A 24,890-nucleotide genomic window follows, 5' to 3' on the forward strand; every position below is an offset into this window, starting at 1 on the left:
ATTATGTTCATACTTTTTTTTCTTTTTCTTATCATAATTAAAATATGTGCAAATGATAAGAAATTTATACTCTAATGATATCATTTGTTTTTTAACACGAATCTAATTATATAATTTTCATAATTTTTTTAACGATACTTTTGCAAATGAAATGTAAAAGTTTTTATATAAAAATTATAAACATCACTGAATATAATATAGAAAATATATATTATAATTATTAAAACATCCTCCACATTATTTTTTATATCATATTATGGAGATAATGATACAAACTCTTAACTCTTAAGAACTCTCTAAGACAATAGTTGAGAGACTCAAAAGATTTTGGGTTGATATCTGAGTTTCAAGAATGTCTTCTATTTATAATCATAAGATCAGCTCACCTTATGTTAATCTTTTGATGTGAGAGAATTCTAATATTTATATGTTCAATGTAGAACATATAACATATTAAGAAGTACATCATCTTAAATATATGCAAATTATATGAAATTTATACTCTAATGATAGCATTTCTTACCACGAATCTAATTCTATTATTTTCATAATTTTTTTACCGACATTATTTTGCCAAATGAAATGTAAAAGTTTTTATATAAAATTAGAAACATCGCTTGACTATAAAATAGGAAATATATATTATAATAGTAATTGAAAGATTTACCACTTTATTTTTTACATCAAAAATATTATTTATAAAACTTTTCTAAATTAATTTGTGATGATGTGGACAGCCTAGAATCGCTCGAAAAAACTCTCTTTTATATATATATACTAGATTTAATGCCCGTGCGATGCACGGGCCTACTTGTAGTGTTCTATTGTTGATAACGTAGTGATCTCTTCTTTTGGACTTAATTTTAGCTTATTTCAGTTGTTCAGTTCAACTTTTCTCTTCACAAATTAACCCTTACTTCTGTTCAGTTCAGTTCAGTTCAGTTCAGCTCCATTGAATTCAGTTCAATTCAGACAATTTCAGTTCAAAAGAACAGGGCCTAATAAATGTATAATCTAAAATTATTTGTAATTTTGTATTGTTTTATTGTGGACAACGGGCCACTTATAGTATTATGTCTTGTAGACCGCCATTAAAAGTCAAACTATAAAATAACCACTACAAATTTCAAGCCAAAGAAGCTCGAGCTAAACTCCAACTCCAAGCTGACTAAAATTTCAATCCTAATATATTTTCTAGAAGCACTCGAATAGTTATGACCTACTTCCACGTGAAACTGGGGCTAATACGTTTAATTAGTTGTCTTAACATAGATTTTGATTTTCCTTCGTCGTGAGCAATTCGTAATTAGTTAATTTTAAAAAATTGAATTTTTTTAAAATAGTTTCATAAACTGAATTCCTTAATACCTTTAAATGAAAAAAAAAAGTAACGCTAAATATTGCAATAATTATATTAATTTGTTGATGGCTTAGAAAGTGATTGGAATGACATACACATTGGGATACCAAATGGGATAGAGGATCCTCACTCGTATCTCCGTCGCCTACCATATCCCTTTTGCTTTAGTGAGAGAGCATAATGTAATGAATAACGAAAGAGAATAAAAACATAAATAAATGACTATCTCAAATTAAAGACGCCTTTTGAAAAACTATGGAACTCTCTGCTTAGTTTAAGGGCAATCCAAGCCAATGGTATCTTTCACAATATGTAGAGTTATATCATCTCAATGGGTAATAAAGTTAATAAGTCCACTATTTTTTACCAATAGGCTCAATCATTACAATTTAGTCTTAATGTTATAGTCTTCCTGCATGTGTTTGCAAAAAAATTACGGAGTATTACAAAAGTTAATATATGTTGTTCCACTATTGCATCATTTTACTCGCGTTTGTAATTATATTAAATAATGGATTCTATTTAATTTAGTCTTAATTTTTTTTAAAAATTCATTAATTAATTCATGAAAGAATCTCATTACCAACCAAAGTCATACTAATACCAATTAGATTATTGCCAACTGAGTTTAGGCATTAAAATTCATCTCATGTCTACCTAAAATCAAGTTAGTCATATTGTATTTCTTAATAAACATATAAGATCATTTATTGACGGGATTGAAGAAGGAGATTAAAAATTTGATGTTTCGGGTATTTGATTTTTCACGTACTAATCTTCACCTGGCAAGAGTCGCAAACACTAAATTTGTTGATTACTTCGTATTTTATTAACACTTATAAAAAAAATCAAGTGTTTTACTAAAGATGAACTCTCTAGCTGTGCTAGAAAATTCAACTGTTATGTTAACTTATAAAAATCAAGTTTTTTTTATTTTCAATAGTATAAAACTTATCTTGTAAAATTGATGCGTTTTTTTTATTTTAGTGAGTTTTACTATTTCATAAAAGAAAAATGAAATAGTACCATACTACCATCCGATAATACTCAAATTCATTATCCTTATTAGATGCATGCTCTCTATTGATATCCTGTCATAGAAGACAAAAGTGAGTAGATCAGTATTCACTCATAATTTTGACACAATGTGCTTAATGTATTTGCTGAATTTGTAAACTATTATGTTTGCATAAAAAAAAAAACATATCAAAAATATACCATGTATGTCTTTACGATTTGAAAAGATGTTTTAGAGATTATTTGTATAGATTAAGATCAAAATAACATATCAAAATAAATCATACCTTTAAGAATAAATTATTTAATAACCTGCATCTATGAATTCGACCATCTCATGTGCTACGATGTACCTGAAAATTCAACTCAAACTATTAGTACAGAAGATAATAACTTTATATATTAGTAATTGGTAAGAAATAACTTGTTGAAGCTTAAAAAGTAGGCACACTATATTTCTACATAACATGCTACATGAATGATACTATACAAAATTAATATGCACATATACACAGTTTATAAAGAAGAAAAAAGGGAGTCGTCTAATTAAGCTTGCAATTAAGAATTAAGAAGAAATCATAAATCATAAATTTGTATTAAACGTGTATGCCATATGCATGGGTGATATTTATATAGTCTTCCCATGCTCAACTACAGAGTTTGAAATTTAGTTGAACTTCTTTTTTTAACAGAATAGTAGATACCCGTAACAGAATCCTATTAAATTTAGAATTTTTATACGGTTTCCTATGATCATGATGTTATAAAATTTGTTCTTCTTCAACTTGATTATTATCTTTAAATAAAAATATTATCTCTAAATAAAAGAAATAGTTTAGGTAGTTTCGAAAACTTGGGGTCTCTATAATCGCTAGAAAAAAGCTTCCTTTAATAATATAGATAGATAGATATAGATTTTTTGAGTTTTATTTTAAAGTTTTTGAGTTTTGCTTTAGTATAAAGTTTTTGAGCACATTTACTAAAACATTACACTAAAAAAATATAATATTGCTCAAAAACTATATTTATAAATGGTAATATGCTCAGAAAAAATGTGTATATGCTCAAAAACTACAAGGTCTGAGATATTACCTCAAATGCGTAATCCTTTTTTCTCCAAGAATGAATGTTGTTAATAAACCGTCTGCTTTTCTTTTGAATTATCATTATCTGTCTATCATAGCATAAATCTTAACATTTCGGACATATTGCGGCTGGTAAGTAACTTATTGCGCCAAAATTAGTTGATTAGTGCTTAAAAAAGTGCGACAAGTTAATCTTCTACGGAGTAATAATTCATTGTGTTTGGTTACTAGTAATTTCGATAGTAGATTTGTGCACGTCTGCTAATTTTGTCACATTAAAAAGATAAGTGTGGCGGAGATGCGTATGCTGAGGTGGATGTGGGGTCATACAAGGAAAGATCGATTGAGAAATGAGGTGATTAGGGAAAAGCTAAAAGTGGCGCCAATAGAGAACAAGATGATGGAAAATCGACTAAGATGGTTTGGCCATTTGAGAATGAGACCTATGGACGCACCAGTTAGGAGGCTGGAGACTTGGAGAACAAAAAAGGTTCAAAAAAGTAGAGGGAGGCCGAGACAGACATGGTTGAGAGTGATAGAGCACGATATGAGATTTCTGGGGCTGAGGAGAGTATGGTGACGGAGAGGGCGCAATGGAGGGAAAGGATACATGTGGATTTTTAGTATTTGATGCTATTCGACATAGTGTTTTTATTTAATTTGAAATATAATTATTTGTTCTTCTCTTCTTTATTACACCTTTTTTACCAACCACCTTCTTATATATTTTACTTGGTTTACTTTTAAGGTATTCCGGATCCTTAAATTCCACTTCGGTTTCCAAAATCGTTTCAATCTTTATTCTCGATTTAAATTTTAAGTTTTTATAAAAGAAATCCGGACTTCGATTTTAAAACCTATAAATCTACCTTGGCTTTGTATTATTTTTCGCTCTCCCTTTTGTTTTTCATTTTTCCCTTTTCTATTTTTTTAGCATTTTGAGGTGTGTGTTCACCCATTGACGGTTTTAAAGGATGATTCATGTCAATCGACCCCAAATCATTTTGGGATTAAGGCCCTAATGTTGTTGTTGTTGATGATATTAATTTGACCATATTCAATTAGCATATCGAGTAGTAAATCATCAACACACTATAAATCCAACCTAAGTCCTTTGAAAGGATAATAATTCACAGCTATTCCGTCATCAAACAAGAAAGAATCGATCCTTTATAGTTTATATGAAGTCGTGTTTAAATTCTTGTGATTTAAAAAATGGTACCAAAAAATGTGGGTGGAAAATTGAGAAGAACACATTTGTGTCTCAGCTTAAGAGACTTTATTTTCTCTTGTGACAAAGCCAGCGTAACCCGTTCCGTTAGAGGAATTTGGAGGGAAAGGAAGGGTAGAGAAAGTGAGTTTTGATTTCTTTGTTTGCTTTCGCAAAATAGATGTAGAGGAATTTTGAAGTAAATGAAATTGGATCTCTCTATTTTCCTCCTCTAAGACAAATTTAAATTCCCTCCAGCACTTGAGAGATTCGGAGGAAAAGTTCATGCCTTTAGTTACACACACACCTTCTTTTTCTTCCCTTTTTGCTCGTGTTCCCCTTTTTTTTGTGTATAAATACATCCTATGTGCTATGTCTTTCGAGAGTTTGTTTTTTACTAACATTATTTCAATCAACCGAGGGAAAATAACGTGATCTACATTCGCAATGGCGGAGCCAGGATTTGAGCTTAGGGGGACGGATGGGTAATAATATAAGGTACACTCCAGAAAAAATCGAAAACTTTAACCAAAAACTTTGAAAATTTCTACCACTAGGGATCTGCTACCCCCCAGGCCCCACCCCCGGCTCCACCACTGTAATAACATTCAGAGATTTTTAAAAAAGAAAGCAATTAGTGAACGGCAAACATTTTTGAAAATGATTATAATTCAAACCTACTCCATGATTATACAAAAAAAGATATTCCATGAATAGAATAATAAATTACTAACATGATTATATAACTAGTACGAGTATATAATTAAATGGGGCCACTATGTATGATTTTAAATGTATAGAAAAAACAATGTGTGCTAATTCTTTGCTAGTCTTCCTTTTTCCAAGGAAGACTTACTGGTTAGAACAGATAGTCACCAGCCCTGAGTATGGTTTGTTCTCTTATGTAGTCCTTGTTTTCTAGTGCCTGGGTAATTCAAAGAAGATGTGAATTTAGTTTGTTATCAAAACTTTAAGTTGGAAGATTGAATAATTTTTGCACCCTATTCTTGTGTAATATATCACCACGTTTAATAAACAACATAGTTGTATCATAGATTCATAGCATAGGTTGATTATTTGTGGTTTGTTATCGTGAAAAATGAAAGACGGTTTGAGATATATTGAGTATAATAATGTGGTTTTGGATATTAATGTGTTCGATTTCCCCTCTTCTTATGTTCAGCTTCGCTATAGCATCCGCCATCCGCCATCCGCTGCCTATAAATACCATTGTTTTTCCAAGTGTGATTCTATGTTATGTAGATGTTATGTACTCGCTCTTTTTTTTTTTTTTTGGGATAGAAACATTTTTATCATTAATTAGTCAAGGTTGAATTTTGACTAAATGTAATGGTATAGTATACAATATAAAGTCTAAAAACCAACTGTCTCGCTTAAAGCGATGACTATATTCGTCTTAACATTAAAGTATCATTTCACTTGTATATAAGACAAATTTTACTTTCCCAATGCATTCAACTTTTCTTTTATTCTAACCACTTGACCCGTCTTATGTTTAAAGTGGAATACCCGTCTTAAATAAGAATTTGTGCTAGACCTGAACCCAACCGAGAGTGATACACAGTATTTATTGTTGAACAAAACCCATTTAAAAGGCCAAAGCAAAATCATCAATGTTTATTAATTGAAACAAAAAGAGTTCATGTAATACATAAATCTCTGTAATATGTATATGAATACCAAAAAAAAAAAAAAAAAAAACAATTACGATAACAATTCAATTAAAATATGAATATGAATGATATTTAAACCGATACTCAGGAAAGTCTCCATCACTCCATGCTGTTCCTTGTAAGAAAACAGATGAAATTAAGCCACTGCAGGCAAATCCTTGATCCATGGATCTAAAGGCTTACCAATCGAGTAAACAATAAACCCGATTTCTCTCAGTTTGTCGACATCAACGATGTTTCTACCATCAAACACGAAAGCAGGCTTCCTCATCCCATCATATATCTTCTTATAGTCCAAACTCTTAAACTCGTCCCATTCTGTTAAAATGCATATCCCATGGGCATCTCTGGCTGCTTCGTACGGGTCCAAACTAACGACCACTTCCTTAGCGTCCGTAGAGCCTACAGGGCGGAGGTGGGCCGGATGATCCCAGTCAAACTTTCTCATAGCCAAGTCCTTCTTGATTTGATCCTCGGTCACCTGAGGATCGTAGATACTAAGGATTGCCTTGTCGACAAGTAGCCCTTTACAGACATCAATAGCTGGGGTTTCACGGGTATCACCGGTATCTTTCTTAAACGCAAAACCAAAGACCGCAATCTTCTTGCCGGAGACGGTGTTGAACATAGAGGCAACAACCCGGTTCACAAACCGGCTTTTTTGGTAGTCATTGATCTTGATCACTTGTTCCCAATACTTAGCAACTTCATGTAACCCATTGCACTCACAAATGTAGACCAGGTTAAGGATGTCCTTTTGGAAACATGAACCTCCAAACCCAACACTTGCATTCAAAAACTTAGGCCCGATCCTCGAGTCCTTACCGACAGCATGAGCCACTTGGGAAGCATTGGCTCCGGTGGCTTCACAAAGGGCGGAAATAGCATTGACTGACGAAATTCTCTGTGCTAAGAAGGCGTTAGCCGCCAGCTTTGAGAGTTCGGCTGACCAGAGATTAGTGGTCAGGATTCGGTCTTCAGGAACCCATTGAGCGTAGACTGCTTTGAGAGCCTGAACTGCCTTTTGTCCTCCTTGAGTTTCCCTCCCTCCAATTAGGACCCTGTCGGGAGTAAAAAGGTCTTCTATCGCGGTACCCTCTGCCAAGAACTCCGGGTTTGACAGGATTTGGAACTTGATTCCTGTTCCAAGAAGGGACGAAATAAGATTAGGCCGTGACAACTGATTCTGAGATTAAAATTGAAGGTTGTGATTACTTGACTTTGCTTTCACTAAAAGATATTATCATGATGCTAGGATTATTATTGAAAAATATGGCTTTGCGTGATTACTAATTAACATTATCATAAATGAGGAAACATAGATTTACATGACTAATCAATGAAATAGCTGGCAAGTGGTAGTACAAAATCACTACACCAACAAATTGGTGTGCTCCTTAACATGATTAGTTTGTTTCAAGGAGATCCAACAATAAATAGCTTGAAAGTTGCGACTTATTAAGGCCATGTTCTCTTGGACGGAAACTCTTTAAAGTGAACTTATAGGACTAAAATTGAACTGAACTGAACTTTAAAAGGGCTTAAGTTTCGTCTAAACCTCCGATTAGGGACGAAATAAAATCTTAGCTATATTTCAATTCATAGTTTCAACTTTCCGGAAAAAAAAATTTCTTGAGTATATTATTTTCTCTTAAAAAACTTGCTCGGGCCATGGCCTGGTCAGCATGTGCTTAGCTTTATGCCTTTATCCTTGCCTCCTATTTACCTTTAAGTCTAACACTCATATTCAATGTTCTCTTAGAAACATATAGGGAGAATTACATCAAATGACCGCTACTTTACTTAATTATATCAGATGGAAAAATCTATCAGAAACAAAAATAAAACAGTGAAAATACCTTTGCTGTTATGTGTAAGGATCTTCTCAATAGCTTCAGCAGTCTTAACAGGAACAGTGGACTTCTCCACCACAATCTTGTCAGAAATCGACACCTCAGCAATCATCCTAGCGGCGCTCTCCCAGTACGTCAAATCAGCCGCCTTTCCCGCCCCAAGACCGCCCGTTTTGGTGGGGGTATTGACAGAGACAAATACGATATCGGCCTCCCTGACATGCTTCTCAACATCAGTACTGAAAAACAGGTTTTTTCCCCTGCATTTCTTCACTACTTCATCAAGGCCAGGCTCATATATGGGCAATTGGTTGCTGTTCCATGCATTAATCCTTGATTCCGAGATGTCCACCACAACCACCACTGTCGTTGGCGCCTTTAGGGCTATCACCGCCATCGTGGGGCCCCCTACATATCCTGCTCCAATGCAGCATATCTTCACCATTTCTTATTTTTTTTGCTTGCTTTCCTATATCATGAAGTTATGTGTAAGGAAAAAAAAACATTTACTCGCAGATTAGATAACCACAAATTCGGGTGAAAGTGTTCAAATCCCGTCAGCATCAAAAATCGCCCTCGTGGGCTCCCTTTAGACAAAAAAAAAAAAACACAGGTGCAAGTCTGTTTTATTGTGAGAAAGATCCAACCATAAGACGATCTTGTACAAGACTTCAATTAAATCAGAATGCAAGAAAACATGCAAGTTAAAGACCATAACAATTATAACAAAAACTATTTGATATTGGTACGTACGAACATACGCTTAATAGTTACAATATCACAACATAGATAGCATTTACGTTTACGACACAACAAACATGCATGATAACTAATTTTTGATCAAGACTTAGACCGATACGAGAATGAGAAAAAAGTGAATTAATTGAATACCTTAAGAAAGAATGAATTGTTTGGTGAGGGAAAGGAATGAAAGACAACTTGTTGAACAACAATGAACCAAACAACGCATTAAATACACAACAAAAATTAACTTTTTACCATCATAAAAACAAGATCTACCCTTAAAAGAATGATTATTATTAAGTTAAAAAGGGGACTAAATATTTACAAAATGAGTGTTTTAGGACATGTATCACGTTTGAAGATACATCACCTTTTAGTAACAAACAAGTGAGAAAATAATCACTTTCATAGGGCAAAAAATTAACAATAATGTTTTATGCTATTTTTATATCATTGCTTCCATTATAGGACTAAATAACTATTACTTGAATTTATAATTCATTTGACTAAGGAAAAGGGGGGTTGTTACCAAACCATAATAAATACTCCTAACGAGAAGAAGTAACCAATGGAAAAAGGTAGTGATAACTCCGCTTCTAAATTAATTGCGTCGCTTAATATATGTGAGTGTAAGACTAATTTGTACATAAAATCGACAATCAATTAAAAATAATGATATTAGGATGATGTCTCGAATGTTCCCGTCTATTATATTGTAAAAGGGTAAATGGAAATCAATACAACCAAGAATGGTTGGCCCATTAACCCATCTCATTCAACATAAATTTAGTTCATGTCCTACCCAAACCTGCATTTGATCAACTCGAAAATTCACCTAAATTAGAAGTTGGCAATGCGTAAGCTATGGGCTATGACAAATTGGGAAACTGGAGGTTGAACTCAACGATCTATGTGAAAGACTTGAATTTGTTTTGGTTAATATTCACTTGAAATTTTCTAAAGTTGACTAATTTAGTCCAACACTACCAGACAGCCATCTCTAACAATTTTGGTACTCCATTATCACTAGCAACATATTGCAAAACACGTAAATATTCTATAATTAAATTTGTGAACCCAGCCGAGGTCGGATTTCACATTAAGGGCGGTGAAAACTTTAGGTGAAAGAATATTAGTGAAAAAAACTTAAATTTGCAATTAAAAACTTCAATTATTTCATTGTTCAGTTGGACAGTCTTGACCCGGCTACACCATTAAACAGAAGCGTAGATGATATGGTGTTGTATAACAACATTAAGATTCAATGATTAAAACTACATAAGCAAATAAAATCGTAAGATCTTAATGTTTCTTAACTTCTTTCAATGTATAAGATTCTAGGATTCAAAAAGGTCACGCACTCACGCATTAAAATCCTATTTAACAGTGAAACGAAATTGTTACACATGGCCTGAATCCATGTCTAATAGATTTTGAGCCTGTCACCCTAGTATACGTGATAGGTTTGCAAGCTATCACGTACACCCGAGGTTTACCCGGTGCCCATGCGCACCGAAGGTAGCGGCCGCGTCCTGAGTATCTCCCTCCATCCGAAGATAATTTAACGAGTTAATTATAACTGAAAAAATCCATATAATTTATTTGAATGAATGACAAATTATTACAAAACGCAAATAACCTTCAACAACTAAAAAGTTTAAAAGATAAAAGGGTAAAAAGAGAAATCAATGTGCATGCATATATAACGTTGTAAAAGTAGGGTTAAGAAGAGTGTGATTAAAGCTAATATTTATCCTTAAAATAATAATAAAAACAAAGTAACGGTTATGTTAAGATACCATCATCATAATAATCACGAAATCATGATAATCATCAAGTTAAGGAAACAAAATTAAGGGAGATTAACGTGATTGTACCTTATAGCTAGTATGCCCACTAATCTTGCATCAATTCTTGACTTTTAAACGTGAAGATTATATACTATGGGACTAAATAATTATAATTATTTGTTTAAAAAGAGAATAAAATTGAGGAAATTTGAAAAAGGCAGATTAATAAAAACATCCTTGAATTTGAGATCAATTTAATGATTTATATACGGAGTATCTTTTCCTATTTGGTGTTGGTGTGGCTATTGTATATTTCATAGGACACAAATTCTCATTAGTAACCTACAACCCAAGTGTAAAGTTATTTAAACCAATATTTTTTCGGTATTACTTTTTCACATACGAATTTTACTCTTTCACATACGTTTTTTACAATTTTACCCTTGCCATTTTTTTTCATTTCCTCGGCCAATTAATTTCTTCCTCCCTTCCCTCATCTCCCTTCACCACCTCCGTTCACAAACCCTTGCTCCGGTCGATGCACCTGACGTTTCTCCGTCCAACCTCAGGCTGCCTCTACTCTAGTCTAATGATATCTTTTTATTCGTTCAGAGAAGAAGGTCTCCATATTAAGAACAAAGCATTAATTGAGCACGTCAGTTGTTGCTTGTTGTTTGTGAACGAGTCAAATGGTTCTATGTAGCAAGAATTACTCTTTACTAATTACTACTCTACTAGCAAATTGGTAACACGCACCTATGATATTGCTCTGAAAACATATTCTTCATCTTTGTTACCAGTTTGCTACTCTACTAGTCAAATGCTTCTTCATCTTTGTTGCTTGCTGTTGCTTTTTCAAAGGGTATTGCTTTTCACAAAGATGAAGAATATGGATGCAATAGATTATATGCGCCGGAAACACATTAATATCAATCAATTTCACCAATGGACAAACCCTAATAATTTCAATAGAGTATATTAATAATTTTTGAACAACAAAATTACTTAACTAATTGAAGAATTATAATCCATTATTCAAGATTTTAGAACAATTAGATTCAATTTTAGGGTTTGGTGTATACAAAACTTAATTTGTCTAGCTTAGGAAAAGGGTATGATATGGAAAGAAAATGAAAAAATGTATGTGAAAGAGTAAAATGCGTATGTGAAAGAGCAATACCCTATTTTTTTTGTGGGTGATGGTGGATATCATCCCTCCGTTGTAAGTTACAAAATTTATAATTTATAAGTAAGACTAATTTATTTTAGGAGATAGTTTTATAATGTTCTCAAAAGGTTAATAAATGACAAGCAGTTTTAGGGGAAAAAAAAACATTTTTTAAGATCGATTTTTTTATAAATATGAGCATTTGAAGATAATTATCGGGTGCGTGCGAAATTATATTTGAAAGGTACATAATTAGCGTCCGTCTATTCAAAAGAAGTTACTAAGGTGCTTTCAAAGTCAATTAGTCTCATTGTGGACGAGATTTTGTGTTTCAAAGTAACAGTTTTGATACTGAAATTGTGATAAAAAAAGTTAAATACTGTACAATTTTAATCAAGCAACTTGATAAATATGTAGATGGATTACTAATTTACGAAATTAAATTCTTAATCATAATACTCGTGGTATGTTCAGGCGTTCAGCGTAGAAATATGTATGGCTTGTGATAAAGTTGGTTAGCGTAAATCGTAAGAGGTTCTCATATTGGTATGCTAGATCTGAAGAATCAAGATGCATCTCCCAGAGCAGGTGAAATGAACCATTTCCATTCACAGATGATTAGCATGCACAGCCACTTCAAATGAAGGCAACCATGAAATAAAATTTACCTTTCGAATATCATATGAAACACAAAAGATGCTACACGTCACACAACCGTGTCTTTTCTAAGAAAACTCAACTTACATTTAACCAAAAACCTATAAACAAAACAGAGCCTATACACATCCAAAACTGTTTCTGTAGAACACATAAATATCATTATCAAGACAATCTTAATGCCATTTCTTGTAGAAGAGCTCGTTTCTGCGAAGCATTTATAACGTGACTAGACTCTGCATTCTCGAGAACATCTGTGAGTATTGCAGCTGCATGGCCAAGCGGTTCCTCTGCTGCCCTCTTCAACATGAACGCCTGACATATTGAAAAATATTTTATCGAATTAGATACTACTCCGTAGAAAATAAGTTGAAATCAATGATTGAGAAGGTGCCACGGCTGGAAGCATTATTTGATTTTATAGAAGCTGTTAGAAAATATGATCCTCTATAGCAGGTAATCATTCTTGTATATTCCTACAAAGACGTCTTGCTAAAACCTATCTACACTTGGGAAAGTCTTATTAACTCTAAAGCTGCCAAATATGGTATCAAGTCTCAGTATGAGTCTGATTTCCAAATCGACCATAGTGGTCTGGCCTCCGTCATAATGCTGGCCTCAGCCAAGATTTAATACCATGGCTGGCATGACACTCCATTTCTGCAACTTCTTTCCAGCCGGTTACATTGCGAGACTAAAAATAGGGTGGTCACAATATCACTCAAAAGTCTCAAAAGTCTCACAAATATACCGTGTCACTCGTTTTGATGCCTGACTTAGATAAAGCGATTAATTAATACTTCACCCAAAAAAAAAAAAAAAAAAAAAAAAAAAAAAAAAAAAAAAAAAAAAGTGGCAAAAGCAATTTGCCCATTTAAGTTATCATTCCCCTAAATATAATGCTAAGCATCACAAACAACCATGTCACATGACAGGCATCTAACCTAATAAATCCTCTCTCCATCCGTTCAGTTGACAGTCAATAAAGGGTTCAGTTTACACTCAAATAAATTTGTCTTTCTAAAATGAACATAGAATTGCAGTGGTTTGCCCTTTAAGCTCAGGAGAGAGTTCACAAGTAAAAAGTACTCCCTCTGTGCATAAAGTTTCCGTTTTGAGATGTCCATGAATAAACTTCCGACTTGAAATATTTCCTTCTTTGCATAGGTTATATTCATTAAGGTTTGTGAGTTGTGACCCACACCTTCCATTAACATGCATTTGTATCCACATCTTATTACGTTCCTTAATATTGTGTGCAAAATAAATAGAAACTTTTTTGCAAAGATAAAGTACTAAGCAAGCATCCGATGCACGTATAAAGTTCTATCAAGGAAAGGTGGAGCACCTGGCTATGATGAGATATGTGCAATGTACAGGGTTGCTGAAGCCATGGCTCTCCATCTATCTGAACAGGCAGCGGAGCAAGTAACTGTATCTTAATTGTCTGCCCTTGTGCAAGCCTTTGTGCTCGGGAAAGCCCTACCTGCACATAAATACACAATGAAGAGAACTTAGCTGATTGGTTACAGGGAATAATACATACAGGCATATAAAGATTGGCTATGTTACTCAGACTCGTCTACTCGTATCCGACAAAATACGTATCGGAGTATGTGATACGGCTATTTTGTGCGAAATTTTCAATATTTTGGTCTAAAATGAAGTATCCAAGTGTCATCGTATCCGACAAAAAACGTATCGGATACGGAATACGGCAACTAAGTGAAGTATCCGAATAACATAGAAGATTGGTCTACAGATGTATATTCAGATAGCCATGGAATACATTCTATGCCAGTATGTTTAACATTTCCACCTAACTGCACAGTGATCAGTCTGATCACCGAAGAACACCCCCGCCCCCCAAAACAAATCCCTGAAATTCCCATCAGACATGTATTAAAAAGCTTATCTTAGCGAAAAAGAAGGTTCAGCCAAAACTGTACACAGTTAGATAACAGTCTAAAAAATCAATGAAAAAAGGCCATCAAAATCAACAAGACAACCTCCCAATAAATAGTCAATCAGCCATTGTCCTTCTTTTCGTCATATCGAACTTTGGAAGCAAATATGTCAATTGTCAAGAAGAAGGAAGATGGGGTTGGTATCAAATTGAAAAGTGAAAACTATTCAGAGACAATGAACAAGATCTACCTGAAGTGTTCCCAGATGCCAAGTTCCTGATACGCTCACAACTTCCAATACTTTATCATGCATTGACTGGGGATCGAAAATAACAAAATCTTCATCCTCATTGTGCCATAAGTCAACACCTCCCATGTAGCTTCCAATGTTGGCAACCAGAACACCCTCTGCATCCTACAATAATATATTGATAAATACAACATCAGCAATCATGGTAGAGATTTGCCAGAATGAATGGCGAAATAGAAAGTAAGATTTTGTTCTTCACTTCCATTATTTTCCTTAGGGTCCATATATTTCAAATGCTGATTATTGGCAGCAAAGTGAATGATGGTTCGTCACTCAAGCTGAATTAGTTTACGAAACAGAAATCCTGAAGATAAAACCAAATGGGCTCTACTTACTGCAACAACTGCTGAAATTTGACTGGAAATATGTGGCATGCAATATAAACACAAAAGCGAATAGTCACAAAACTGGTGCATCTGTCGCTCTGAACAGTTGGATGATAATTTCAGTACTATACTATCCCAGCGAAGTAAGTGTGTTATCTATGGTGGGGATTAATACACTTGGATCTTTCTATGCCCTAACTTACAAGATCATGGGTTTTTTTTACATTTCCTTGAATGTTTAAGGAAACCAAAATTACGCAACTATGGATGCAGTAAAAAATTGGCACATGCCTATTATCAATACCCAGTTACTAGTACAAAATTAGCTAGAGTCGTTAAGTGGAGCCACTCGTGGGATTTTGGGGGTGCTCACCTCAGGAACTTCAATCTCAACACCATCAACCTCTACACGAACTTGCCATGGAAAATCTGCAAATGTTCTGTCCATGATGATTTTGGCTCCTTCTTTAGCATAAAGAACCTTGTTCATGAACTGCAGAAACAAAATCAAGTGTGTCAACCAAATAATAGTGTACCTGAATACGTTCTTTTTTATAGAAAAATAAATATATTATAAAAAAAAAGACACGTGGGATTTGAAGGACAAGAACCCATTCAAACAAAGAAATGCAAAACGGACTCACTTCCTCTGAGTAGAGGCAACTAGAATACCCTTTAAAGCACTAGTAACTTTGGCCCAAAAAGAAGATAGACAAGCTATATTTTCTCATATTTTCAACTGTTGAAAAATGATGAATACATATCAGAGAATGATACATACAATCATCATCTTGCCATCGTTTCTGAACAAACTAGACACAAAAGTTAAGGATGAATACATAGATCAGAGAATGATATAAATTATAAACGGTACCTGGCTGTAAAACTTCTCAGGATTCTCTTCCCTTAGATTGTGTATATCTAAAGCCACTTTTGCATCGCAACCAACCCCTGAGAAACAGAAAATTTATTGATGTTACCACAAAAGGGATTCCCCCAACTCAGCTTGAATACATAAGCAACGCAAAAAAGTATAGCTAAATTAAAAAAGCGGTAATGTTAATGTGATTAAACAACGGAAGGAACACCACACCCAACTCACTGGAGTGTTTCGAGAATCAATAAAAAATTTCTAAGCAAAACATTAGAGAACTCTAATCTTAAAAATCGAGATATTCCAGGTTAGCAGACAGGGTCATGAGATTTACAAAAGAAATGCAAAGATAATAAGTTGTCATTCAAGTGTATCACAGATTTTTGAAGTAAACCATCTGGTTTCATCCTTGTTTTAATGAAATCAAGCTATGTTGTTGGACCGAGGATGAGCTGAACAATCTTGAAAAATACAGGACGGCCTTAAAGAGGAAGCATTAAGCAACTCAGCTACACTCACCTAGATAGTTGTTCATATATTTGGGGCAATCAAGTTGTTTCCCATGCTTATTTAATATTGCTATCTTCCAACGGTCAAGAATGGTCACTGCAGCATGCTCTATGTCTTGAAGTACTGTGAAAAGGCCTCCCTGCCTCTCTATTGAGCCCAATCCACCACCCCAAGAAAGAACTCTCGCAAGATCATTCCCTGTACCTGCCGGAAGAATTGCAACTGGGGGAGGAGACACAAAATTCTGCTTATCTACAGCATTCAGAACCCAACCCACAGTACCATCTCCTCCACATACAAGAATTTTGAAATGAGGCACCTTTCTGAACATATACAAGCCCACCTCAGGCCCTTGATTTGGGCCCAACTCGAAAACCTGTATCGAGGCAGTTTTTTAGAACACCTGATAAAATAGAGACAGACATACAGGCAGCATAGTGAAACAAATAAAATTACACACATACTGAAAGAGAACAAGGGATGGCCTGGAATAATTAGACCATCACACTTCCTTTCTTGCATAGGAATAATTAAAACCTATGATTATATGCTACAAAGAATGATAGTCATAACTCATAATCAATCAACCAAATTACGAGAATCTACACATAATCCGGGTTTAAGCCATAATCCATTGGGCCCAGATGAGAAGCCGCCCCACAAATATGGCAGCAATAAAAAGAACAGAAGACTATAGTACTATAAATAAAACGCAAAGTGAAGTATAACCTGAACCGGATTTAACAGCATGTTTAGCCGCAGTAGAAGCGAGTCCCCTCTCTGAGCCCCACTCTTCTTATTGACAAACACCAGGAGAGGTCGTGCATCAGCTGGCAGATCAAGGATTGCATATTTCTGTCTACGCACAATCTGAGAGTCATCTTTCTGATTGATTGAGGAACTTCTACTAATACCCGGTTTTGAATCTAGATGTTTATTCAAATCACCATTACTACACTGTTCTCCTATGTTGATACTACCGTTATCCTTTTCCTCTGTATTATGAGAGCCATCAATTGTTAGACTAGTACCAACAGTGGCGTCAGCTGATGTGTCACTAGTGGTGTTGGCACTACTTGTGTCAGCTGAGGACCCGTTGCTGAGTCTATGTTTTTTGCTTTGACTTCTTATACGCCCACGCACAGTGGAGGCAATTTCATTAGCACCCTGAGTAATCGAGCTCAAAATTCCACCAGTAGTTGGGCTCAATTCTTTGACTATAAGCGGAGATAAAATCAACCTTCTCAAAGGGCCAAGATCACATACATCACCAGTTTCACTAGACATGCTGGTGTGACAATCAACATGAACCAGCTTTTGGCACCATAGACAACACCATATAGGAGACCCGCTGAGAAAAGATGAACTACAAGGCTCTTCACAGTAGTTACAAAAAGAAATTTCATCTGTTTGATCTGTAATATCTACCCACCTAACAGCCCACTGGTGCACGACGTTCTCATACCCCGTCATTGAAACACACTTGCAATCCTTGTGTGCATTTGAGGAACAGCCCAGATGAGAAGCCGCCCCACAAATATGGCAGCGATAAAAAAAATTATCCGACACCACCATTGGTCCAAGAGTTTGTGAAGGGGGCAAGGATTTCAAGCATACACAACAATTCAAATTTTTTGCGCGAGTTACAGGCTCCAAGATCCAAGTATGGGAAGTTTCCGGAGCTTTATTTTTCGCCTTGGGGTTTTTCTTGGATCTAGCTATAGCTTTCATCCAGGTCAAATTGATGTTTCTTCTCCATTGGAAAGCAGTAAATGCTATAGTTAAAATCCCAACTAGGCCAGCAACAAAGCAAGAGAGGACAAAGAACCGTGACTCTGCCATTTCAGCAAGATTTTTGCCAGCAAACAAATCAGGAAGATCATCCATTCCTCAAATAGTGACTTTTACAACACAAATAAAGGGGTGAATGTAGAGGACCTATAAATACCAAGCTAATTTCCGTCACACTTAAAATGAAAGGTCTAGATCTTCACTTGAAGAAGTCCAACACAACATTTCTTAGTGAAATGGCACATCGATGAAGAAGCCAGTATACTATGTAGCCCTCTCACCAATCAACCCACATCAATCCCAAAATAGATTAACGCGGATCCCAACATCTCCACTCCAGAACATCTCCTTTAACACACCTCTATGCTTTAATACAGTTCTCAGAACTATATATTTACAAGTTCTAGCTGGAAGACGAGCAGTGATTCCTCACAAGCTACTACGTAATACGCAGCCTATTATCAACTACAACAATGATCGGGTACTCAACGATACTGCAATAAACACAAAATAAACTATTAGACCTAAAACAAACTTACCCACCAATGCAGTAGCACCAAAAAACCATCACTTTTTCGAGAGGATTAGTACAACCATAAAGCTACTCATGCTTCTAACACACTTTTTCGAGACATCGAATTAGTACAACCATAAAGCTAATACAATGCACTAAAAACCAAATCAAACCAAACCATTCTAATAAATGGATTGAACCAACAGCTGATTTAATTAAAAAAACCTCAAGACACAATATCAATAACTAGCTCAAACCCTAAAAACAACAAATTGGGAATTTCCCAAAAACAAAAACCCAGATAAATTTGGAACAAATATACAAACTTTAATCATTATATGAGCATATCATAACTACCCAGTAAAAGGATATTTGAGAGGTACATAAAAATACAACTACATCTTCAAAATGCTTACAGAAACCAACAATATATACAGAAAAAAAGAGGGAAAAATAAGGGGATTATATAGTTAAATTTGATATAATAAAGAGATTAAGGAATTACCCAGTAATTATTATGATGTTTTTCTCACGATCTATAGCTATACTTAATCAAATTTGTCTAATAAATTTCTAGGGTTTTGCTGCAATTTGTCCTGCGATTTTTAGACGGAGAAAGAGAGGACCGCTGTCAGAAAGATTCAGGTGAAAATACAAAACAATAAAAAAGATACTACTAGATTGTTTTTTAGTGAATTTTATTTTCATTTTAATTAAATTTGGAGTATATAAAATCTTATTATCTATATTAATACAAAAGACAATACTCAATCCTCAGCGCGCCACGTCATTAATGCAGCCTTTTTTTTTTTTTTTGGAAATTCATGTTATAGTGGGACCCGTTAGTGTGCAATGCATTCGTTTTGCAACAAATTCTATGAAATAATATTATGAAAAAATTCTATGAATTAATATTATGAAATAATTTTATACATTCCGTAAATAATATTATGAAAAAATTTTATGAATTAATATTATGAAATAATTTTATACATTCCGTGTAAATAAAGTTAATAACATATAAGCAGAATGAATTACAAATGGGAATAAATGAAATTGAATTACATAATTTTTAAAACAAAATTAAATAATAATAAAATTACATAATTACGAGAAAGAATTACATTTATTTACGGGATAGAACATAAAACGCAAATGAATTACATACATAATTTTTTAAAACTACATGGTACAATAAATTTTTTTTTAAAAATAAATCTTTACGGAGTATTTACTTGGAGTATAAAATATTCATGTATTTTGGTTAATATTATTGTACCATGCAGCAACAACATGACAATATAATTTTTTAAACCAGTGCATGTGAACACGTGTTTGTAACAAATTTAAACATTAATTATGTAGATCGTTGATTTAGTCCAACTAGATAAGTACAATAGAAATAAAAAAAAAAATATACATCTAAAAACATTAATACCGGCCCAAATACATACCCGTGCAATTTTGCACGGGTTTAAAACTAGTTAAAATTTAAATGAAGATGTTACCCTCTAGGCTAAGGTTTCCTTGATAATAAAATATAATTGTCCATTTTTATTTTTTATTGAGAGAATTTGCGTCCATTTTATCAATGATATTATCGCTTTATCGGTTATTATGATGATTAAATTAAATGTTTTTTTATACATATGATTAATGTAACACTACATGCACTAAAATATTAGTTCGTTTATTTTAGATTTTTTTTATATAACTCTCATTTTTTTTATATAGTTACCATAATTAAAATATATAGAGTAGTATTACATATTAAATTGTTTATTTTAGAGTTATTTTTGATACAGTAGGTCTTATGAGAGACTGTCTCACACTAATTTAGTGGGAGACATAATAGAAAAAAAAAAAAGAAATTTGATGGGTCCCTCACCCCATCATGTGAGAGGTCTCTCAATAACGTTATTAAGAGACGTCTCTCCGGAGTTTTGTGTTTTTGATAACTTTTACTACTTTTAATACGTTTTTTTTATAGTATAATTTTTTCATCTTTTTTACACATTTTCCTAATTCAATTTTGTCAAAATAAAAGATATGTCAATTATTATCAATCATGTTGTCTACGTACGAGTATTTGCTCAAAGCTAACTTAGATAGGAGGAAAAACTCATTCATATATAATCATGTGTGACATACTGACATTGGTTAAAAACCTTATATTTAGGTAAAAATAGGTTTTTGGTGGGAATTTCAGATAAAATGCTATAAAGGATAAAAATTTTGAAAATAAATTATAAGAAGTAGAGTTTCGAAATTAACGTATATTGAAGGTGGGAGTTTCAAATTACAAATACTCTTTATTTTATGTTATTATACGTAATTCTTATATTTGTCTTTGATGTATCTCAATTTTGACGTTTATATGAAGTTTTAAAAGCAAATGTTTCATACATAAATAATTGAGATATTGAGGACTTGAGGTAGTAGTGTCTAAGTTGAAAATTATACATCAAACTAGTTTAGTTTAAAAGTTTTTTTTTTTTTTTTTTTTTTTTTTTTTTTTTTTTTTTTTTTTGAAAGATTACCATTCATACTATAGACTTAGCTATAGTATGGGCAATCCTATTAAGATTGCGAGGACAGTGACTAAGAGAAAAACAATGACAAGATAAAACTAGCGAAGAGATGGACTGGATGATTGATTTAGCCTCCTGGTTGATATCAGCGAAGCCGTTAACCTGTAAAACAAGAGTCATGCAGTCCGAAGTGGCATCCAAATGCCGAAACCCATGATTAATAGCATCGGAAATAGCAAGATGAAGAGCTGTAGCTTCAGCCTGGAAGGCAGATTTCGCCCAGAACGGAGCTGAACCGTAATGAAAAATCTGACCCACATCATCTTGAAAGAACCATCCCGCAGCAGCCTTATAAGTCGACTTCCATGACGCATCACATTTTATTCAAATATGATTCATACAAAGCTTAGAACCAACCAAGAGATAAGGATAATGCTGAATTATTAGTGATGCACCATCATAATCCAAAGGGTCTGCCGAATATGCAGAAATAACTCGTCCCCGTCGTTGCTGCTGGACCCAGATATTGTTGTTTGCATCAAAAAACAAAAGGCGGAAAATGCTATAAAAATCAATTTCCTCATGCTGGAAAATCATCCTATTGCGCATGGTCCATAATTGCCACAAAACACTGACGAAAGATGAAATCAAGAGTAGATAATTTGTTTGTTTCTGAAAATATTTAACCCAATTAATAATCCACTCTTGTAATGAAGAAGAGGCGTCCTGCTGGCAACGGATACCCAACTGAGAGCCAAACCAGACCCGAGCTGCAACGTTACAATCACGGAAAAGATGCTCTAAGGACTCAACCTTCAGATGGTCAGAAGCACATAAGATACAAGAGGAATTCCACTGGATATTCCGTTTTAGCGCTTCATATCCACAAGGCAGTGCATTGCATAAAATTTTCCATAAGAAAACCTTCCATTTATTGTGAATAGGTAATGACCATAAGTCCTTTTGACAAAAAACGAGGGAAGAAGCAGATAAACGATTTCTATCCTTTAGAGTTGCCTTGTTTGCCAAATGTTTAGAGAAACATATCGCATAAGCACTCTTAACCGAGAAAAGCCCATTTTTTGTCAAGGACCAATAAAGATTATCAGCAGTATCTAAACAAGGAATAGGAATTGCCATAATAAACGGAATAGAATCCTGACCACAGATAGAAGTCACCATATGCAAATTCCAAGTCCCATTAGAATTTTGGAGAGATGAAACATGAACAGTAGGTTTAGATAGCAGATCATGATCCGACAGATTTCGTAAATGAGCAAGCGACGAACCATGAATCCAATTATCTGTCCAGACATCAAGAGTAGATGGGAAACCCACTTCCCAAACCAAAAATTCTCGCAGAAGCTCCAAACCCCACCGAATACTACGAACACCCCAGGAAAACGAACCTTTCTTAGTTAAATCCATATTCCGAATTGTTTCCTTTGAAATCATAATTTTAGGTCCTAGAACACGACCAATTAAACTCAAAGGTTTTTGCAAAATAGTCCACCCAATTTTGGCCAACAAACTTTGGTTCAAACAGGTAACATTTCGAATACCCAAACCTCCCATAGATTTAGGACATTGTAAAAAAAGTCTACTACACCAGTGAACACTCTTCTCTACACGGCAGCCACCCCACCAAAATTGTGAGATCAAAGATTCAATTTTTGAACTCACACTTACCGGCATTCGAAATGCCGATAGAGAATAAAGAGATAGTGAGGATAGAACAGAGTAGATAAGAGTTAGTCGACCAGCAGCAGATAAATGAACATTCATCCAACTTAAGATCCTTTTACGAACCTTTTCAACGAGGTAGGAAAAGATCTCTTTTTTAGTTGTCCCAAAATCTGTAGGAAGCCCCAAATATTGACCCATACTATTACTAGGAGAAACCTTCAAAGTCTTAATGCATTCACGAGTAGTCTGTAAGTTGCAATTTGGACTAAAAGAAACGGCAGATTTGTTGTCGTTAATAACTTGACCTGAACTTTGGCAATACATATCAAGGATATCTCGTAATCTCTGACAGTAATTAATCTTAGCATCCAAAAAGAATATTGAATCATCAGCAAACAGTAGATGTGAAATGGATGGAGCATTACGACATATTTGAATCCCATGAAGAAGGCGTTTATCCTCCGCATCAATGATTAGACGAGAAAGAACTTCAGAAGAAAGAGCAAACAAATATGGCGATAAAGGATCACCTTGACGAATTCCAGCTCCTGGTTTAAAAGATCTTCCAGAGGATCCATTAATAAGCACTTCATAACTAACCGACTGGATGCAATTCATAATCAGGTTGACAATGTTATTAGGAAAACCCATAGTAAGAAGAGTAGCTCGGATAAAATTCCATCTCAATCTGTCATAAGCCTTACTCATGTCAATTTTAAGAGCCATATAACCCTTCTTACCCTTAGTCTTTGTAGAGATATGACTAAAAATCTCATGTGAAATTAAGATATTATCAGCAATGGACCGGCCAGGAATAAAACCATTTTGATAATCCCCAACTAACCCAGACATCATAGGTTTTAACCGGTTTGCAATGCATTTAGTAACAATCCTCATTATAACATTGCAAAGGCTGATGGGGCGATAATGTGCAACTGATTCAGGGCAGTTGTTCTTAGGAATCAAGGTTATAGAGGTCCGATTAATATCCGGACTAATAGTACCAGTATTAAGCATAGACAACACAGCCTCCGTTACTTCATTTTTAACATGAAACCAGTATCTTTGAAAAAATAAAGCAGGAATACCATCCGGACCCGGTGACTTGGTAGGCCCAAGTTGAAAAACAGCTGCTCGAACATCTTTTCTGGTAAAAGGCTTTGCCATACTATCCACCTGATCATTATTTAATTTATGGAGTATTTTGCTATTTTATCCATAAAAACATGAATTTCTTTTACTAAATTACTTACTCGTCCACATTCCAACATAATTTAGCATATAGAATGGGAAATCTCAAGTTGTTCTCGTACAGTCCAAGATGGTATGTTTGTAGAGATCAAAAACACGTTAATGCGCCTCTTTTGAGCTTTCTTCTATGTCAGATCATTAAAGATATACTCCTCTTATTCATAATTAACTTCCTCTTTTATTTTGACACAAAAATTAACGAAACACTATCCCACCCTATAAATAAATTTGGATCACACAAATACACTACCCTCACCATACAATTAAATTTAAACCACACAAACACTTACCAAAAAAAGAAATAGGGAAAACATTGTAAATAAAGGAAAAAGGAAATAGGAATTTTTTTTGTGAATAGTAAGGAGTACAATTTTTCTTACAACAAACCTCTCATTAGCAATAAACAAATTCATTTTAAGGTTCATATATCAGAATATTTACTTAGATAAACTGGTTTACTATTTTGCAAAAATAGAAGATTTGTACACAAACTTCTAAAAAATACACGAATCTTTAATTGACGCTTTTTTCTCCAACATCCACGAAAACATGTGACGTGATGAAAATGAACACGTCAATTATTCTTTTATCGACAAAAACAATTGAGATACT

General features: G+C 34.2%; 3 protein-coding genes across 4 annotated transcripts; all 3 read right to left on the minus strand.

Annotated features, from left to right (window-relative positions):
* Positions 1 to 6,280: 6,280 nt before the first annotated feature.
* On the minus strand, positions 6,281 to 9,177 carry LOC141653228 (UDP-glucose 6-dehydrogenase 1-like). Of its 2 annotated transcripts, XM_074460917.1 has the most exons (3): positions 9,111 to 9,177; positions 8,226 to 8,688; positions 6,281 to 7,506 (listed from the first exon to the last, which is right to left on the minus strand). In XM_074460917.1, the coding sequence occupies exons 2-3, from the start codon at positions 8,662 to 8,664 to the stop codon at positions 6,503 to 6,505; spliced, it is 1,443 nt and encodes a 480-aa protein (XP_074317018.1). In that variant the 5' UTR covers positions 8,665 to 8,688; positions 9,111 to 9,177; the 3' UTR covers positions 6,281 to 6,502. The 2 variants fall into 2 exon arrangements, with proteins under 2 accessions (XP_074317018.1, XP_074317019.1); XM_074460918.1 differs by lacking the exon at positions 9,111 to 9,177 and having other exon boundaries at positions 8,226 to 8,953.
* Positions 9,178 to 12,574: 3,397 nt separating this feature from the next.
* On the minus strand, positions 12,575 to 20,354 carry LOC141653229 (diacylglycerol kinase 1). The gene is made up of 9 exons (XM_074460920.1): positions 20,292 to 20,354; positions 19,316 to 19,545; positions 17,235 to 18,790; positions 16,515 to 16,881; positions 15,996 to 16,072; positions 15,495 to 15,614; positions 14,736 to 14,900; positions 13,927 to 14,064; positions 12,575 to 12,893 (listed from the first exon to the last, which is right to left on the minus strand). The coding sequence occupies exons 3-9, from the start codon at positions 18,390 to 18,392 to the stop codon at positions 12,744 to 12,746; spliced, it is 2,175 nt and encodes a 724-aa protein (XP_074317021.1). The 5' UTR covers positions 18,393 to 18,790; positions 19,316 to 19,545; positions 20,292 to 20,354; the 3' UTR covers positions 12,575 to 12,743.
* A 999-nt stretch (positions 20,355 to 21,353) lies between these two features.
* On the minus strand, positions 21,354 to 24,194 carry LOC141651226 (uncharacterized). Its single transcript, XM_074458945.1, has 2 exons — positions 21,743 to 24,194; positions 21,354 to 21,631 (listed from the first exon to the last, which is right to left on the minus strand). Exons 1-2 carry the CDS (start codon positions 24,192 to 24,194, stop codon positions 21,354 to 21,356), a joined length of 2,730 nt encoding a protein of 909 aa, XP_074315046.1.
* Positions 24,195 to 24,890: the final 696 nt, after the last annotated feature.

Source organism: Silene latifolia, chromosome 4 (assembly GCF_048544455.1).
Source record: "Silene latifolia isolate original U9 population chromosome 4, ASM4854445v1, whole genome shotgun sequence".
Lineage (NCBI taxonomy): Eukaryota > Viridiplantae > Streptophyta > Magnoliopsida > Caryophyllales > Caryophyllaceae > Silene > Silene latifolia.

What these genes read in the sequence shown, in the direction of transcription:
- LOC141653229 (XM_074460920.1), bottom strand. Translation starts at nt 18,392, where the DNA reads ATGGATGATCTTCCTGATTTGTTTGCTGGCAAAAATCTTGCTGAAATG. An exon ending in TGCTGTTAAATCCGGTTCAG is followed by an intron (nt 16,882 to 17,234) that starts GTTATACTTCAC and finishes GCCTCGATACAG; the next exon opens with GTTTTCGAGTTGGGCCCAAA. An exon ending in GGCATCTGGGAACACTTCAG is followed by an intron (nt 14,065 to 14,735) that starts GTAGATCTTGTT and finishes ATTTATGTGCAG; the next exon opens with GTAGGGCTTTCCCGAGCACA.
- LOC141651226 (XM_074458945.1), bottom strand. Translation starts at nt 24,194, where the DNA reads ATGGCAAAGCCTTTTACCAGAAAAGATGTTCGAGCAGCTGTTTTTCAA. An exon ending in CTTGGTTGGTTCTAAGCTTT is followed by an intron (nt 21,632 to 21,742) that starts GTATGAATCATA and finishes ATTACGGTTCAG; the next exon opens with CTCCGTTCTGGGCGAAATCT.
- LOC141653228 (XM_074460917.1), bottom strand. Translation starts at nt 8,664, where the DNA reads ATGGTGAAGATATGCTGCATTGGAGCAGGATATGTAGGGGGCCCCACG. An exon ending in CCTTACACATAACAGCAAAG is followed by an intron (nt 7,507 to 8,225) that starts GTATTTTCACTG and finishes TTCTTGGAACAG; the next exon opens with GAATCAAGTTCCAAATCCTG.